This window comes from Erythranthe guttata, chromosome 11 (assembly GCF_056151865.1).
Source record: "Erythranthe guttata isolate IM_541 chromosome 11, IM_541, whole genome shotgun sequence".
NCBI lineage: Eukaryota > Viridiplantae > Streptophyta > Magnoliopsida > Lamiales > Phrymaceae > Erythranthe > Erythranthe guttata.
In genome coordinates, this window is record NC_142543.1 from 3,578,144 (window position 1) to 3,594,921 (window position 16,778).

The 16,778-nt window shown below is 33.5% G+C and overlaps 2 protein-coding genes across 3 annotated transcripts; one reads left to right on the forward strand and one right to left on the reverse strand.

The window, feature by feature from the left end:
* Window positions 1-7,688: 7,688 nt before the first annotated feature.
* On the reverse strand, window positions 7,689-10,860 carry LOC105965562 (Pyridoxal-5'-phosphate-dependent enzyme family protein). Its single transcript, XM_088825592.1, has 7 exons — window positions 10,716-10,860; window positions 9,736-10,053; window positions 9,188-9,230; window positions 8,718-9,065; window positions 8,507-8,636; window positions 8,236-8,412; window positions 7,689-8,135 (listed from the first exon to the last, which is right to left on the reverse strand). Exons 1-7 carry the CDS (start codon window positions 10,785-10,787, stop codon window positions 7,895-7,897), a joined length of 1,329 nt encoding a protein of 442 aa, XP_088681718.1. The 5' UTR covers window positions 10,788-10,860; the 3' UTR covers window positions 7,689-7,894.
* A 775-nt stretch (window positions 10,861-11,635) lies between these two features.
* On the forward strand, window positions 11,636-16,757 carry LOC105965487 (ARM repeat superfamily protein). 2 transcript variants are annotated; one of them, XM_012990034.2, is made up of 16 exons: window positions 11,636-11,850; window positions 11,981-12,400; window positions 12,843-13,019; window positions 13,094-13,218; window positions 13,315-13,450; window positions 13,843-13,995; window positions 14,079-14,132; window positions 14,231-14,326; window positions 14,403-14,462; window positions 14,597-14,671; window positions 14,749-14,802; window positions 14,915-15,016; window positions 15,142-15,696; window positions 15,848-15,946; window positions 16,145-16,252; window positions 16,425-16,757. In XM_012990034.2, exons 2-16 carry the CDS (start codon window positions 12,002-12,004, stop codon window positions 16,572-16,574), a joined length of 2,343 nt encoding a protein of 780 aa, XP_012845488.2. In that variant the 5' UTR covers window positions 11,636-11,850; window positions 11,981-12,001; the 3' UTR covers window positions 16,575-16,757. The 2 variants fall into 2 exon arrangements, with proteins under 2 accessions (XP_012845488.2, XP_088681656.1); XM_088825530.1 differs by having other exon boundaries at window positions 11,668-11,839; window positions 12,000-12,400.
* The last annotated feature ends 21 nt before the right edge of the window (window positions 16,758-16,778 follow it).

Sequence of the window (16,778 nt, forward strand, 5' to 3'; positions counted from 1 at the left end):
TTGGCGTACTGCAATTTATGTAAAATTTTACCAAATGAAAGCCCCTAGATTTATCGACTCCAAGGATTTTTCGTAAGATAATACATAGTTGAGGGATGCTTGTAATTATGCAAACAAGAAGGGGTTTTTCGTAATTTAACCTTATCTTCAGGGCGGTCGTAATTAGCAGTTTTATTTTTATAATTGACTTGTCACAAAAAGGGACAGTCAAACCCTGGCCCTACACGTGTCGAGATCTTTACAAAAGGTACAATATCTCTATATATACCAGATATGTGATTTCTTTTATTTCTATTTTGTGAAAACACTAGGAAAATTTGCAGCTGAGTGGTGCATGTTTATGTACTCTCTCATGTGGGTATTTTGACCACTCCTAAAAGGGTCCAAATTTCAAAATGCAACTGCAAATTTTTTTGTCTTTATATATTCTCTACATTAATATTGAACAAGAATTAAAATACATCTACTAGCGTTAATCTAGTGTGGTTTATACTATGATAAAAGTATCTTTTGGCAAGAGCGGGCAACAGTTCACTCTGAATTTTAAAAAAAATATACTATATATTATACTTATATATAATTAGCCCTAGTTTAATTTAGCCCATTCAAATAATTTTAGTTTAGCATATCCACCAAAAAAAAATATGTTATATTAGTTCAAGTTTATAAATTTATAGTTATTTTGTACTATTTTATGTGAATGTATCAAAAAAAAATAAAAAAATCTTACCCTATCTCAAATTCCTAGCTCCGTCACTACTCGTATGGTTTGTAACTACTACACGAGAGTATGGGTTTAAACTGTGCACCTATACGGTTGGTTGTAGATTCCTTCATTTCCAAAAAAAAAGTATTAAAATACATAGTATGATAATGTTTAGATTCATTTGGGAGTTATTTTCATTTTATTTTGAGAAAATATGTTTTGAAGATATAATTTGAGATGAGACAAAGTCAGATCATGTTTAATGGTGTTGGAAAGATGCATTATAAAAGAAGATTTTGAAAAATAAAATGATATTTATTTCAGTTTTAGTAAAAACATATTTTTACTGTAGCAGTCAAATAAAATTTGAAAGCGAGATAAACTTTTTAAGTTATTTTTTGAAATCTTTTTTGGAAACCTTAAAAAACACGAATTTGTTTCGGAAAAATAATTAAAGTGAAATAAAAATAGAACCAAACCTTTTTTATTTCATGCAAGTGAATTATAATCATATTAATTGTATGTATGTTCGTATATACATTTAATACATATCAAAATCAAGTAATATCACATTCTAATATTAATTGTGTGAAATCATATATTAGAAATATACCACTAAATGTTACTTTATATAATTCATCCAATATAGCATCTACAATATTTTTCACTCGTCAATTCTAGGCCAAAAAAAGAACTTTTATTATATGAGGAGAAGCATCGTTAAAACCTTGTTTTGACAAACTATTTATTGAGTACATTGTATTCGTATTCAATACTTTTCTCATATTATTTGTTATATATATATATATATATATATATATATATATATATATATATATATATATATATTGTGAAAATTACTCGGACTAGGGTTTCTGCACGTGTTTGTGAAAATTCACTTCAACCCTTGAACCTAATTTCAAAGGCAGTGTAACAACACCCGCAAGGGTGGCCTAGCGGTTGGAGCAAGGGAGCTTGGGTCAATTGACCCAAGTTCGAATCCCCTTGCCAACGGTCGCTAGGTCGAGCTTGTCACACATGGTTAGCCTAGTGTGGTTTACATCTCTCGTATGGTTTGCAAGCTATTATACGAGAGTGTAGGTTTACCCAGTGCACCTATATGGTTGGCTGCGGGTTCCTGCATTACCAAAAAAAAAAAAAAAAAAAAAAAGGCAGTGTAACAACAAAATATTTTTACCAATTTCAATAAACGACCAGCTAATTAAATAACTTGGTGAAAAATTAAGTGAAGAGATTCTTTCGTGTAAGAAAAATACATTTTCAAGACATCATACATAAATATATGGGATAATTAGTGAAAACCCCCCAGCATATTAAGATATATTAGGATGGATCTACACCCTTTTCCAATATTAGTGAGACCCCCCTTAGTTATTTAATTAAATTAATATTAATATAATTATTAAATATTATACCTATATTACCCCTAATTATCAGATCTTATAATCACAAACCCTAGCCATATATTTTATATTCAAAACCGCCATGGATCTACACCCTTTTCCAATATTAGTGAGACCCCCCTTAGTTATTTAATTAAATTAATATTAATATAATTATTAAATATTATACCTATATTACCCCTAATTATCAGATCTTATAATCACAAACCCTAGCCATATATTTTATATTCAAAACCGCCGTTCTATCATCCCGATTCACGTTTTCTCTTCTTTATCGATCTGAAATCCACTTCTCTTCTTTCTCAATCTGGGAATCCCGGTAATGGCGGTGGAGGCGGCGGCTACGGAGGACGAAGGTGGCGCCACGTCTCAACAACGACGAAGGAGTCGTTCTCAAATCTCCGGCACCGTGAAGAAAATTAAAGAACAAATGCCGCTATGGAGTCGATTCTCGCTTAGTTCGCTTCGTTCTCAGCCGCTACGGAGTCGATTCTCGCTTAGTTCGCTTTGTTCGTTATATTCGGTGGCCACCAAAGGCGTTGGAATCGAATATGGGAGACCCTTCGTTTTTTTTTTTTTTGGTAATGGTTAACCCCTCTCTACCTCCACCCTCGTCTGCATCGTCAGATCTGGTAACATCGCTCTGCTCCACCGCAACCATAATTTAAAAAAAAAAAATCGGAGATGTTTTTATTGATGGGTATCTTTTGCAGCAATATAGTTGTTTTCGTTATTCTACTATTTTTAGTATAGTTGTTTTCGTTATTCTACTATTTTGTATAGTTGTTGATGGGTATCTTTTGCAGCAATATAGTTTTTTAATTAGTTGTTTTCGTTATTCTAATTAGTTAATCTTATAATGGAAATAATATAATATATAATTAATTTAATAAATTGTGAAACTGATGTATCATTGTTTTAATACCAATAACCGGAAATTCTCCTGATCGATGAGATGTTTGCTGTAGAAAGCAAGGATGGTGGTATATTGGTGTTCTTTTATTTGCTTTGTTTGTTTTGATATGCTAATTATTGTTTAATTATGGAGTAGTTTCTATTGTCCATGCTTTAAAAATCATGGTGGTTTGAAATTAGAAAATCAAGATTTGACGAGAATGCTCGAAGCAAACTATTTGATATGTCTGGATGTGTTGCGATGTTCATGTTGTTTCAATTTCGGAGAAATAGTTGTTTGTATCATTTTTGTAGTTGTATTTTCTTTTCTTTTTTATAGTTGTTTTGTTAATTTTTGTAGTTGTATTTTCTGCTTTTTTATAGTTGTTTTGTTAATTTTGTAGTTGTTTATGTTACTTTTATAGTTGAATACTTGTTACCATTGTATTTTTTTTTTTTTATTACTTTTTGTAATTGATTTGTGATATTTGTCGGTATTTTAAATTTGTAGGTGGTGAACTTTTGTCAACAATTGCTCCCATTCTTTGGATTGTTGTTGGAGGTGGACCTGGAGAAGAAATACGTAAAAACCCCCTAATTCATTTACTTACGCGTAATAGCGTGTCGTTTTTGTTGGAATTTTGGTGTGTTTTTTTGCTTTTGCTTTTGCTTTTGTGGATTTCAATAATTTGTAGTTGAGTCAATATAGTTGTTTTCGTATAGTAATATAGTTGTTTTTGCACAACAATATTATTGTTTTCATTACTTTTTAGTTTGTTTGAATAAATAGTTCATTTAACAAATAGTTGTTTTGGAGATGTTTTAATTAAATAATTAGTTAATCTTATAATGGAAATAATATAATATATAATTAATTTAATAAATTGTGAAACTGATGTATCATTGTTTTAATACCAATTGTTTTAATAATAGTCGTTTTATAATAGTCGTTTTAATAATAGTCGTTTTATTGGCATATAGTTGTTTTAACTGAAAACTAAAATAATATAGAAAAGTAATATTTAAAGAAAAATATTAAAATAAATATAAAAAAAGTTTTTTTTAAAAAAAAAATTATTTTTTAAAGAAGAAATAAATAAAAAAACGAAAATTAAAATTAAAATTAAAATATAAAAAATAAAAAAAAAAATATATCAAACTAATGGATAATGAGTAGTGAATAGTGGGAGGGTAAATTTGAGAATACAAAAAGAATGGGTTTCTCACTAATAAAGGAAAATGAGCTGGACCCATCCTTATTAAAATAATGTTAGAGGGGGTTCTCACTAATAGTCCCTAAATATATATATTTTTGCACTTTGTATCCTCGAAAATAGATTGAAGATTGGAGGAAATAAAATTTGAATGCTGCAAAATGGAATTATAATTATAAAAAAAAATTCTCAATAGTTTAATTAATTAAATTAATTTAGCTAAATACTTATAATTAAAATGCTGCCTTTTTGTCAACTCAATGGTCAATCCTACAACTGATCTATTTACAGCATATTTTCGGACATACAAATGGGGTCAGATATGCCAGCATCCATGACAGGACTATACATACATGCAAAATCATTTTGACCTTTATTTATTTATTTATTTATTTTTAATATCTATTAGTTATGCGATAAAATACAAATAAATATAATTATGGGAATAATCAAATAGTGGTGCACGTGCACCGGACAAACATGAGGTTTCCAATGCTTACACCATATTTATATATATTATTAATTAAACCAAATCCCATGTTTGTTTTTGTTGCTTCGCATGCTCTTGTCGTCCAACTTATTTCTTTTCTTTTTTCCACTATTAATAATTAATTAATTAATTAATTAATAAATATTGTTTTCCAACTAGTTATGTTCTTAGATATGACATTCCATATTTTGAGCGAATTGTAGGAAAAATATGTTTCAAATTACTAAAATTAAATTGAAATAATAATTTTTTTTTTGTGTATTGACTTTACATGCATTTTTTATACTGGTTTCCCAATTTCTCCCGGATATCAAATAGTTCTTAGATGCGATGTACTTATCAAAAGGCTACCTTGTCAGTCGAACAAACTTAAATCTCAGAAAACAAATCTGAGTTTAATTATCGATACACAATAACACACCAAAAACAATATTTTGTAAAAGTTAGTAAAACAATTTGTAAAAATGTTAAATAGAAATTAAAATTTGTATTTGCCGAGATTCAAATGGTACAAACGACAAAGTTTAAAAAACATTTCTATTGAACTTAAACAATCATGTACCTTCACTTCACAGTTTATATTTTTACTAATTTGTACGTTATTTCCACTAATATATATATATATATATATATATATATATATATATATATATATATATATATATATATATATATATATATATATATATATTAATTAATGACATGAATTCCATAACTTAGACCAAGACTTTGCAATTCCAGATGCAGTGCGGAATATGAAATTATAGAGCACATATTCATCGGTTTATTATTAGAAGAATCTTTATGATGTGTTAGTTGTTTGTCAAAGAACAAATGCAATATGGTTGGAAATATGAATGCAATTTCCGAATTCCGCTGATTTAAATCGAAAGTTTTTTTTTTTTTTTTAAACGATGTTTTTCTTTCCAAATTATAAAAGATGATTTTTAATTATTTTTTTTTCAATTTCTTGTATCAGAATTGGGATATATACGAGATTTTCGAATTCTGGTTTCGGATTCGATTTCAATTTCCAAACTGTAAGTATAAAAATCACGTGCGCCCTTATTTGCAAGATTTCACCATCTTCCAAGGGTTAATTCTATGCTACACATAGTGATGATATCTCTAAATGTTTTTTTACTACAGTACACACCAGTATTTATGTGTATATGTTTGGGTGTATACAATAGAAAAGATATATCCAATATATTCCACCCGATGCAGCATAGTATAAACCGTCTTCCAAGTATGGTTGTGAAATTTCACCATGCCAATTTTATTAATGGGTGAAATAGTGTTAAAAATTAGTGGTTTCTTTTTAGCAATTATTGACAATCTAGTGGTTGTCTTATTTGTCTTTGACTAGTAAATATAAATATTTTATGGTGGTGTAGGTATGTAGGCTATGTTCCCCATCTTATTCACAATAAAATTATGGTATACTATGTGAACTTCATTGAATTATATTTTATTATACATTTGTGTAAATACATACATAATTTACACAAATTTAATGAATACAGTTTACTATACATTTATATAAATACCAAAATATACATTATAATTTATAATTGTCTAATTGTTCTTGAAAAGTTGAACTGTGAAAAAGGATGTCTGCTATAATCCCTTCCATATATCCCTATTTTAAGATGGTTAGAATGTTAGGTTTGAAGCACACAAAAACAAACAACATTCCTTTTATATATATATATATAGGTAATTAAATAAATTAGAGGAGAAAAGGATGTCAGTTAAAAAGACAGTCTCAACTCTTCTTTTAACAAAAATAAACAGTCCCAGTTTGCCCCATAACTCTCTTGGCTTGCTACACTTATATTACATTTTCCACAAAACCAAATAAAAATAAAATATAAATAAATAAATATATAATAATAATAATAATTAAAAAAAACACACACACACACACACACACACACACACACACAAGGCAAAGGTTCGAAAGGACCATCCTTGTTTGCCTCCCTTGTAACAAGGAATGCTGCATGCCACCACCATCCCTCCTCCTCCTCTCACCACCGTTACTTGCAGCCATAATGGGTGGCTGCTGCAGTGCTGCCACCACCACCACCACTTACTAGCTGCTCCACTAGGTCTTTTCTTCTTTCTTTTTTTTCATTTTACTTGTTTATTGACAATCAACTGAATATCGGGACTCTTTGTCGTGTCGTGGCGAATCGTGCATAGAAAACGAAACACGTACGTGGAGAAGGTCTCGTAGCCAGACACAAGCTTATATTTTAATTATTAATAAATAAATAAATAAATAACTACATTAATAGTTTTTGGTTGGAGTGTGTACTATACTAGGAGGGGTTTCATTATATTTTAATTATCTTTTTTCCTTGTGTATTAATTTAATTTACAAGTTCACCATTGCCAAGAATGTTCATGCATAACAATTTTATTTTACTTGCAATAGGGCTATAAACCCAATGCACTCAGTCATCCCTACTTTTCTTACTTCCAAGATACAATTTTGGATAGATTACGGCTGACACCCCTGAGGTAAGGTCAAATTACGAGGAAGTCCTTCATATTTGGGTGATTGTAACCATTTGCATTCTTATGGTGTCAAATTCAACGTAATCTTCTAGTATATGTGAAATGTTCTCTAGTTTGTACTCATTTTTTGCAAAAATGCAGTTTCTAATGTACCACAATCTGATATTTATAAGCCAAAAGACACATTTTAATATTATCTTGTTACAAATTGTAGAGCTCGAATGAGATAAAATGGGGTATAAACTGGAGAATATTCCATATAATCTAAAAGATTCCACTATATTTGACACCGCAAGGGTGGACGTGTAAAAAGATTCATAATTTAGGGAATGATAGTAGTTACCCAAATACGAAGAGTTTTTTCGTAATTTAATCTTAACTCTTAACTCAGGGTGAGGTAAGGCCGTAATTTACCCTACAATTTGATATATCTCTTTTAGAGGAATTTAAATATTTAATAGCTGATTATCAATCAGAAACCAAAAAATTATTCATCTTCTATTTTGAGCTATATTTAATAAAAAATAAAATAAAAAAGAATATACACACACACACACACACACACACACACACACACACACACACACAGAGTTTATCATGGCATCAATGTTAAAAATAAATAAATAAATTATATCACTAATTATATTTCAACACCATCTTCAGGATTTCGAAAGTAAGACCGATACCTCTGGGCCAATCCGAACATGCCAAGTGTCCCACCGGTGTGAAGCATCACCACTTTGGTACGTTCTTCCCCGTTTTCGCTGAGGTCAGCAGCAAGATTCCAAGCAGCCAAAGTATATATCGGATCGACAAGAATGCCCGTTTGCTGTGCTATTCTTCGGCATTCTTCGACTTCGCCTTTCAATATATTGCCAAATCTGCAATACGAGAACTCAAATAATATTAATCCTATATATATTACGAAAATAATATTTATCAAACCGCAAAGTATACATATGATCAACTATTCGACATTACTTTCTTGGTACTCTACGCTCCACCCATTGCACAAGTCCGTCGTTTTTTTCTCCGATCGGAGCTTTTCCAAAAGCCGAAGCGGTCGAATTTAGAAATTCGGAAATTAGATTTTGTTCCTTCTTTTTGTAGCCATCGATTTTGTCTGCCAGCATTACTGCATTCACCTCCCACGGAAGCCTGATTTTCCAAAAATTAACCTCACGAAAAAAAAAAAAAATATATATATATATATATATATATATATATATATATATATATATATATATCTCACCCTAAAGATAAAACTCCGAGAGCCAAACCAACAGCTGTCGTACCAGTGCCAGCATCTACAACGATTTTTAGGGCCTCGTTTTTTCCAAACAAATGGCCCTCGGACAAGTGTTTTATCAAGCGAATCATACCTGTCATAAAGATCGAGTCAATCATGTCTCGATAAAAGAATGAAATGTAAAAAAAAAAAACGCGGCATCTTTATTACATACCTAACAAGGCAACTCCGTCTCCCGCACCTTCATTTACAATAACAACCTTCCTCGATTTTTCAGGAGATTCCAAAGGATCGGACTGAAGAAAATTACGATATTGCCCATGTGCGTGATTTTTTAAGGAAGATTCCATTAAATCGTTGAGCCAAATAATGGATCCGTCGCACCCTATAACTGATTCTGCATGCCTTGCAAGCATTTCTTCTCTTTTGGCGTATATGGATCGAGGTACGTAAACGACGTTTCCGTATAATTTTGAGACGAGATTGTATCCAGTCGGGATATCGGGTTCTTCTCCTCGAAGAACGAAGTGTGATTTTAATCCCCTCTCAGCACAAGACACGGCTGCATTATTACAACGGGCAAAATTATATAAATAATAATTAGAAACTGCATTAAAAATTTATTATAAATCCAAGAATTAAAGAAGCGTCGTTATTTGTTAATTAACTGTGACGTGGCATTACCGACCGCAGCAGTGTGTGCACTTTGGCAGCCTCCACAAGTTACCTAGAAATGTTCGAATACGATAATTATTTTGTTTTACAGCAGCGAAAAGGGTACATAATTGGAAGTGGAAAACAAAATTCCAATTCCGTTCCATAAAAATTCGAGAATTTGGAATTTCGGAAATTAGAATGAAAACACTTTTTTCCAATATCGAAAATTTTTGGATCAAAATGCATAAATTGATATTTTAAGTGTCATGTTTAGGAAGAAAAAAAAGTCGGAATTTTCGGAATTGAAACCGGACCCGATATCAGAATCTAATGTCGATTCCAATTCCGTTAAAAATAATCGGGAATCGGAATGAGAAATATAGTTCCAAAATCGGAAATTGTTGGATCGGAATCGGCAGAATTCGGAATTCACGTTCCAATTTCTATCCCTAATTCCTCCAAACTGAAATTGCACGAAAAAAAGTTCAAACTCGAAAGCGAAATTTCAGTAGTAGAATTAATCCACATTATACAAAAAGCCACCGGAAAAACGAGACGTGGAAGCAAAATCTCACCACGTCTGTGACGGCATTATCTTCGAGGAGGGGAAGCAGAGCATCTAATTTCCTCGCCTTGTTACCATTTACGAGAGGATGCAATAAGTCGTCTCTAACCACATAGAACGATGGAAAAGATTGGTTCTTTTTCACTTCATCGAGGCATGGTTGGGTAATATTCCGAAAAGAGATATTCCCGTTTAGATTCAATCGACCTCCATTGGAATCCAAGATTTTTATCTGGTTAATTTTGGCATCTGGGCTGCTCAATGCCGACCTTCTATTGAGTAATTTCGACACGAAATCATCGTTTAGCGGACTGAAATTCAAGAACCTCTGTCAAGCCCAAAATAGTGATGGGGACTATTAGCTCAGGAAAAACTAATACATACATAGATATATACATAAACACACACACACACACACACATACACACACATACATTTATACATATACAAAACTAACAATTAGTTAATGGGTTATGGGAATGGGAGGTTAAAGCTTCGACTTTGTCAATTCATAGGTGCTTCTGTACATTATCTCCCCAGAAAAAAAGAAAAAAAATCCAATCTTTATTGAAAAAGATATACTAATTCACCAACTACAATTCAAGAACCCCTCTCAACCCAAACTGATAGGGATTACTCTCTCTCTCTCTCTCTCACACACACACACACACACTTGATAGAAAGAGGTGTACTTATTCACCAACTACAATTCAAGAACCCCCAACCTCTCTCTCTCTCTCTCTTACACACACACATACACACAGAGACACACACTTGATAGAAAGAAGTGTACTAATTCACCAATTACAATTCAAGAACCCCCAACCTTTCTCTCTCTCTCTCTCTCACACACACACACACACGCACACACACACGCAGAGACACACTTGATAGAAAGAGGTGTACTAATTCACCAAAACAAAGCACAAGAACAATCATTAAAACAAGCAAGTATTTTAGTAATTAAATACAAAATTAAAAGAGAAATACCTGGTGGGATATAATTATATGACAAGAACAAATTTTGACGGCAGAATGTTGGGGCAATTTTTGGAGTCTCATTGCTGTACTCAAATTATCCGGTGTAGTAGAAAGAAATGAAAGATGGGTTTTTTTTTTGCCATGAAATTTTATTATACACTTAATTCTTTATTTTGTTTTTGGGAAATTTACAGTTTTTACCCCTTAAGTTTGTACTAATTCCACATTTGCTCCCCTATGTCCATAAAAAACACATTTGATCCTTCATGTTTCAATAATTTGACACTTTTGGTCATTTTAGTCAATTTACCCTTAGTCCGTTAGCTACGTTAGTGATGGACACACACTTGATTCCTTTAGTTTTAATAAAAGAATTGATAAAAATGACAACAAATGTTGAATTTTTGAAATATGAGGGATTAAATGTGTTTTTTTTTGTGAATATGGGGACCAAATATGAAATTAGTGCAAATAGATTTACTTCTAGGGTAAATTACAACCACCCCTGAGTACGGTCAATTTACGAAAAACTCCTCTTGTTTGGATAATTACAGCTACCCCCAACTATGATTTTTTCTTACACCTCCACCCTTATGGTGTCAAATTCAACATAATCATCTAGATTTCATGAAATGTACTATAGTTTGTACTCGTTTTGTGTAAAATATAGTTTCTGATGCACCAGAATCTGATATATACAAGCTAAAAAACACATATTATGCTCATCTTGCTTCAAAATATAGAGTTCGAATGGGATAAAACGGGTACAAAAGTGATAATATTTCATATAATCTCGAAGATTGCACTAACTTTGAAACCGCAAGGGTGAACGTTTAAGAAGATTTATAGTTGATGGATGGTTGTAATTACCCAAACAGGAGGGGGTTTTTGTAATTTAACCATACATGAGGGGCGGTTGTAATTTACCCTAAACGATGATAATTAATAAAATAATAAATCCGGGTGTAGTATCATCTAACCGGGACTGTATAACCCGGCCCACCCGGATATCATCGATCCGACCAGTCAATTTTACCGCTTAGCCGTTTTCTGCTTCATATGAGGGTTTAGGGTTTTGCAGTTTGAAGCAAACTTTCAATTCACTCATCGCCGTCGCCGCCTATCGCCGTCGCGTCTCTGCCTTGTAAGTATCTTCTTTTTCTTTGATTGCTTCTACACCGGCAACGATTCGCCGTCGTTACATTACTAATCAATTGTCTTTTACGTAAAAAAAAAAATGTTTTCTCAAAACGACGTCGCAACCTTTTTTCTAGGGTTTTCACCAAAACTTAGCGATGGCGTCGCCGCTGGAGATGGACTTGATGTCCGCATCGGGTCGGAGCTCCGAGAAGCTCAGCCTTCCTACCCTGCAATCCAAAATGAAAGCCGACCCGGAAGGCTATAACTCGGAGTTGAGCCTTATCTACAACCAATTCAAGTCGTCTCTCGAGCTTTTTCTACAGCAAGCGGCGTTGAATTTCACCTCTGTCAGTGGAATTGCCTCCGACTCTACTGTGGCTAAGGATTTGGGTGACCGCACCATGTTTCTAGCCCACGTTACTCCGTTTTATCCGAAAGAATTGGCCCTATTCCCAAATGAATTGGTTCGGTTTCTCGAATCCTCGGCCAAAAACCTGCCGTCGGGTCTTCGAGTGCACGTGACACAAGCTCTGATCCTTTTGATTAACCGAAATGTACGTTCTTTTTTTCCTTTCTTCTGCACTTCTTTATTTAGCTTTTCTTTTATATGTCAGTTTACTACATGTGGACATTTTCCTGTTAATTGTCTACAACTGCATTGATACATATAGTGGAATATCGTAATTGATAGTATAATATGTATGAATAGTGGACTATCGTAGTCGATAGCAGAAAACTGAGTGGATGATAGATAGTGGTTGCATTGATTTATTGGAGTACTGTAATTGATAGTATAATATGTATGAATAGTGGAATATCGTAGTCGATAGTATAAAACTGAGTGGAAGATAGATAGTGGTTGCATTGATTTATTGTATTCTAGATCTACATGTATTAGCAAGACGTAAGAATTGTTGGTATTGATTTGAACTAGTTATGGATCCAGACGTATTGTTAAGAAGTAATGATTGTTGGTATTGGTTTATTGTATTATAGATCATTGATATTAAGGAGACGCTCGAGGTATTCATGGTGCTCCAGACGGTAGGGGACAGGGTGTTGAAAACTTTGGCTTTCTCTCACGTTATTCATAGCATTAAGAGAATGAACCAGAAGCATAAGAATGATCCGAAGAATAGAGCACTGCAAAATATTTTGTTCAAGATGTTGCAGGTATTTTGATTTTACTAGGTAAACTTCCGATTTTGTTTTTTTGAGCTATCTAATTTTAATTTGTGGCAAATTAGCAAGAGGATGAAGCGAAAGCAAAAAGAGCACTTATTACCTTGTGTGATCTTCATCGGAGGAAAGTCTGGTTCGAAGATAGGACTGCAAATGCTATATGTATGGCGTGTTTTCATCCATCGCCAAGGTTGTGATAAATGTAGTTTATTTTTTATGTGTTCTGTATCTCGTATTAACTTCAACTTATGCTGGCCTCTAAATGTATTTTGATTTGATTTTTCAGGATCATGATTGCTTCCTTGTCGTTTCTTCTTGATTTTGAAAAGACAGAATATGGCGATGATAGTGACGATTCTGGCGAAGATGAGCCAACAACCCCACAACCTCAAGTAGTATTGAATAAAGAAGCTGTTTACAAGGTTGAATACTTTATTTATTTATTTATTATTTTTTTTTACGGAAAATCAATATTTTTATTGGGCATACTATGCCAAGTTAACACGAAGAGATTCACCTTCCAGTTACAAGGTTGATTACTGAACTCACATGACCAACTTACTTTGACCTTAACAGAATAGCAGAAAGACACACAAAATGTCGAGCGCTTAATTTGTATTTTGTCTAATCCTGAATATTTTGTTGAAAATGATTATTGAAGCAATTGTGCATACTTTGTCAAAACGATTATTGGAAACAATTGTGTTGTTTCTGATTTGTTTATGCATAGTAAAGGCAACTATGGAAAACATATTATTTTTGTTATTGTAGATGTTTATAGCTCAGTATCTAAAATATAAGTTTGCTGATGTAGGCAACCCATAAAGGCACATCAGCAAGCAAAAAGAAAAAGAAGGCAAAACTGGAGCGGGTTGTCCGTAGCATGAAGAAGAAGCAGCGAATATCATCTGCTGAGGGAACTAACTCAAACTACCTCTCACCACTAACCCATTTGAATGATGCACAGGTTCGTGTAGTACTTTATACTGTTGTTTCTGTGATATAATCTGTTTTGATTTGTGGAAGACTGAACTACAATTCTGTGTACAGGGGTTTGCAGAAAAGCTGTTTTCTCGGCTGCAATCTAGCAAAGAAAGGTTTGAGGTAATTATTGTTCATTTATATTACTTTGACATCACTTCCTGTTGTGTAAAAAATATTGTCGTCTAATCACCCGTTCCCTTTTTTTTCCTTCCTTTCAGGTGAAAATGATGATGCTTAAAGTAGTTGCCAGAACCGTTGGTCTTCACCACTTGATTTTGTTGAACTTCTATCCTCACCTTCAGAATTATGTCCAGGTTTGTCAGTGTACTACTTATTGCATTCAGAAGGCAATGTTTGATGTTTACTAAATTCTTGTTACATGAATTGCAGCCACATCAGCGAGATGTCACAAATCTGCTTGCATCAGTCGTTCAGGCTTGTCATGAAATGGTATATTCTATTTGTTTAAGAACTTTAACCAACTTTTGATCTCCTGGAGTTGTTTTTGTGATGAATTATCGTATTAGGTTGCCATTCTTTGGAAGAGTTATTCTTACTCAATCATTTGGATTGTTTTGTACCAGGTACCACCTGATGCAGTTGAACCATTGTTTAAGCAAATAGTTAATCAATTTGTACATGATCGATCACGCCCTGAGGTATTTTTAATCTTGTGTTTGTTAAGGAATTAATTCTGTGTTGATTGTATCTTGATCACCCCAATAATCTTTCTCAGGCAATCACCGTCGGACTGAATGTAGTGCGGGAAATATGTCTTCGCATGCCTTTGGTATAGTCCATATTAATCCTGAAGTATGTTTTAGGACTTTTTTTTGTGTTTCGTTCTTTTTTCACAGCATCTGACGTTTGTATGTCATTTTCTCATTCTCTTTTATCTTCAGTTGATGACTGAAGATTTGTTGCAAGACCTTGTGCTATATAGAAAGTCAAATGAGAAACCAGTTTCTTCAGCTGCTCGTGCCCTTCTTGCTTTATTTAGGGAGGTAAATCTCTATCTCTCTCTCTCTCTCTCTGACACACACACACACACACACAAACGTCTCCCACTTCCACTTTCGGAATAATATGAGATCTTTTATTCAAAAAGACTGACAGGAGGTTTTTGCAGATTTGCCCTTCACTACTGGTCAAAAAGGATAGAGGGAGGCCATCCAATCCAAAGGCTAGACCTAAAGCCTTTGGTGAGGTGCACGTTGATAGCAATATCCCAGACGCTGAGTTATTGGAAGAAGATGACGGTGCTAGCAGTGATGATGACATAGATGGGCAGAGAGATGATGTCACTACAGACGGAGACAATCAAGACGATGATGATGTTGATCATATTGAAGAGGATGGCAGTGATGAAATCGACGGTGATGATTCTGACCTAGAAATGGACGGTGGTGATGGAAGCACCGAAGAAGATGAAGCGTCTGATGAAGATGATTACAACAGTGATGTTAGTGCTGCAGAAGAGAATGAAGAAGGTTCTGAGGAAAAGGAAATCCTTGAATCGAAAACAAAGAAAAGGAAGTTCTCTACTTTCGAGGGACAACTTAATGCTGCTGATAATAGTCTTCGTGCTTTGAAGAAATTGGCTGGAGAAAATGGGAACGTTTCATCGAGCGCAGGTGATGGCATTCTTTCTAACGAGGACTTCCAAAGAATAAAAGAGCTAAAGGTTTGGATTTTCTTGATTCTGAATTAATCATGCATTAGCTGTTGATTTCGATTATGGGTTCTTTTAATCTTGTATGAGCGATGTCTTAAACAATGATGCTTCCTAGTATAGTCGTATTCTTATACGGATGTAATTGACCTTTGGTTGTTAGGCTAAGAGGGATGCCAGGTCAGTGTTAGCTCAGCATGGATTCAAGGTTCCTAGCGCCGAAAAACTTAGCATGAAGAGGGTTGATGCTTCCACACTTGAGGTATATTTTGGTAGCTATGAGAATTTGTTTATAAAACTATGGCTGGTCATGTCGAAGCATGAAACTTATGGCATTATCTTAAAATCGTACATTACTATGATCTTGGAGATTCCTTTTTTTTTTTTTTTTTTTTTCTTTTTTCTCTTTCTTTAGCTTTTTTTTAAATGGCATTATTGACCCTCTGGTATCTTTTATCAGGCTCACATAAAGAGGAAGTACACAAAGGAAGAAAGATTGGCGTTGATAAGAGAAGGGAGGGAGGAGACAGGGAAGTACCGTTCTAGGACTGCTGTAAAACAGAAGAAGGTATGTACGGAATTTTGTTTTAATCATTATAGCCTGAGTTTTATCGTTTTTCTCATATCGTTTAAAATGTATGCAACTTCACATTAAATCGTAAATGTTGAGAGTGCGAAATTGTGTTTACGAGTCTTATATTGTTTCTAATGTGTGGTTGATGTTTCCTTGTTGGACAAAGACTGGCGGTTCCAGCAATCGAGAAAAGGAACACAAGAAAGCTATGCCGCTTGTTGCAAAGAGAAAGAAGATTGCTCAAGCACGCGTGGAGAAGAAGAAACAAAAACGGAGAGCCAGCACACAGTTCCGAGGAAGGAAAGCTTGGAAATAGTCTCTGCTCCCATTCATCCATTTTTGACCATATATTCATATTATATTTTTTCTCTTTTCAAAATTGACTATGTATCCCTCTCTGGTTCGATGTGCTGGTGTTTTATGTGTTGTATTTTTCTTTTCTCAATTACTAATATTTATTATAAAAAAGAAATCCCGAAACTTGATGAAAATTTGTCGGATATTTATTACTTTAAGGCCA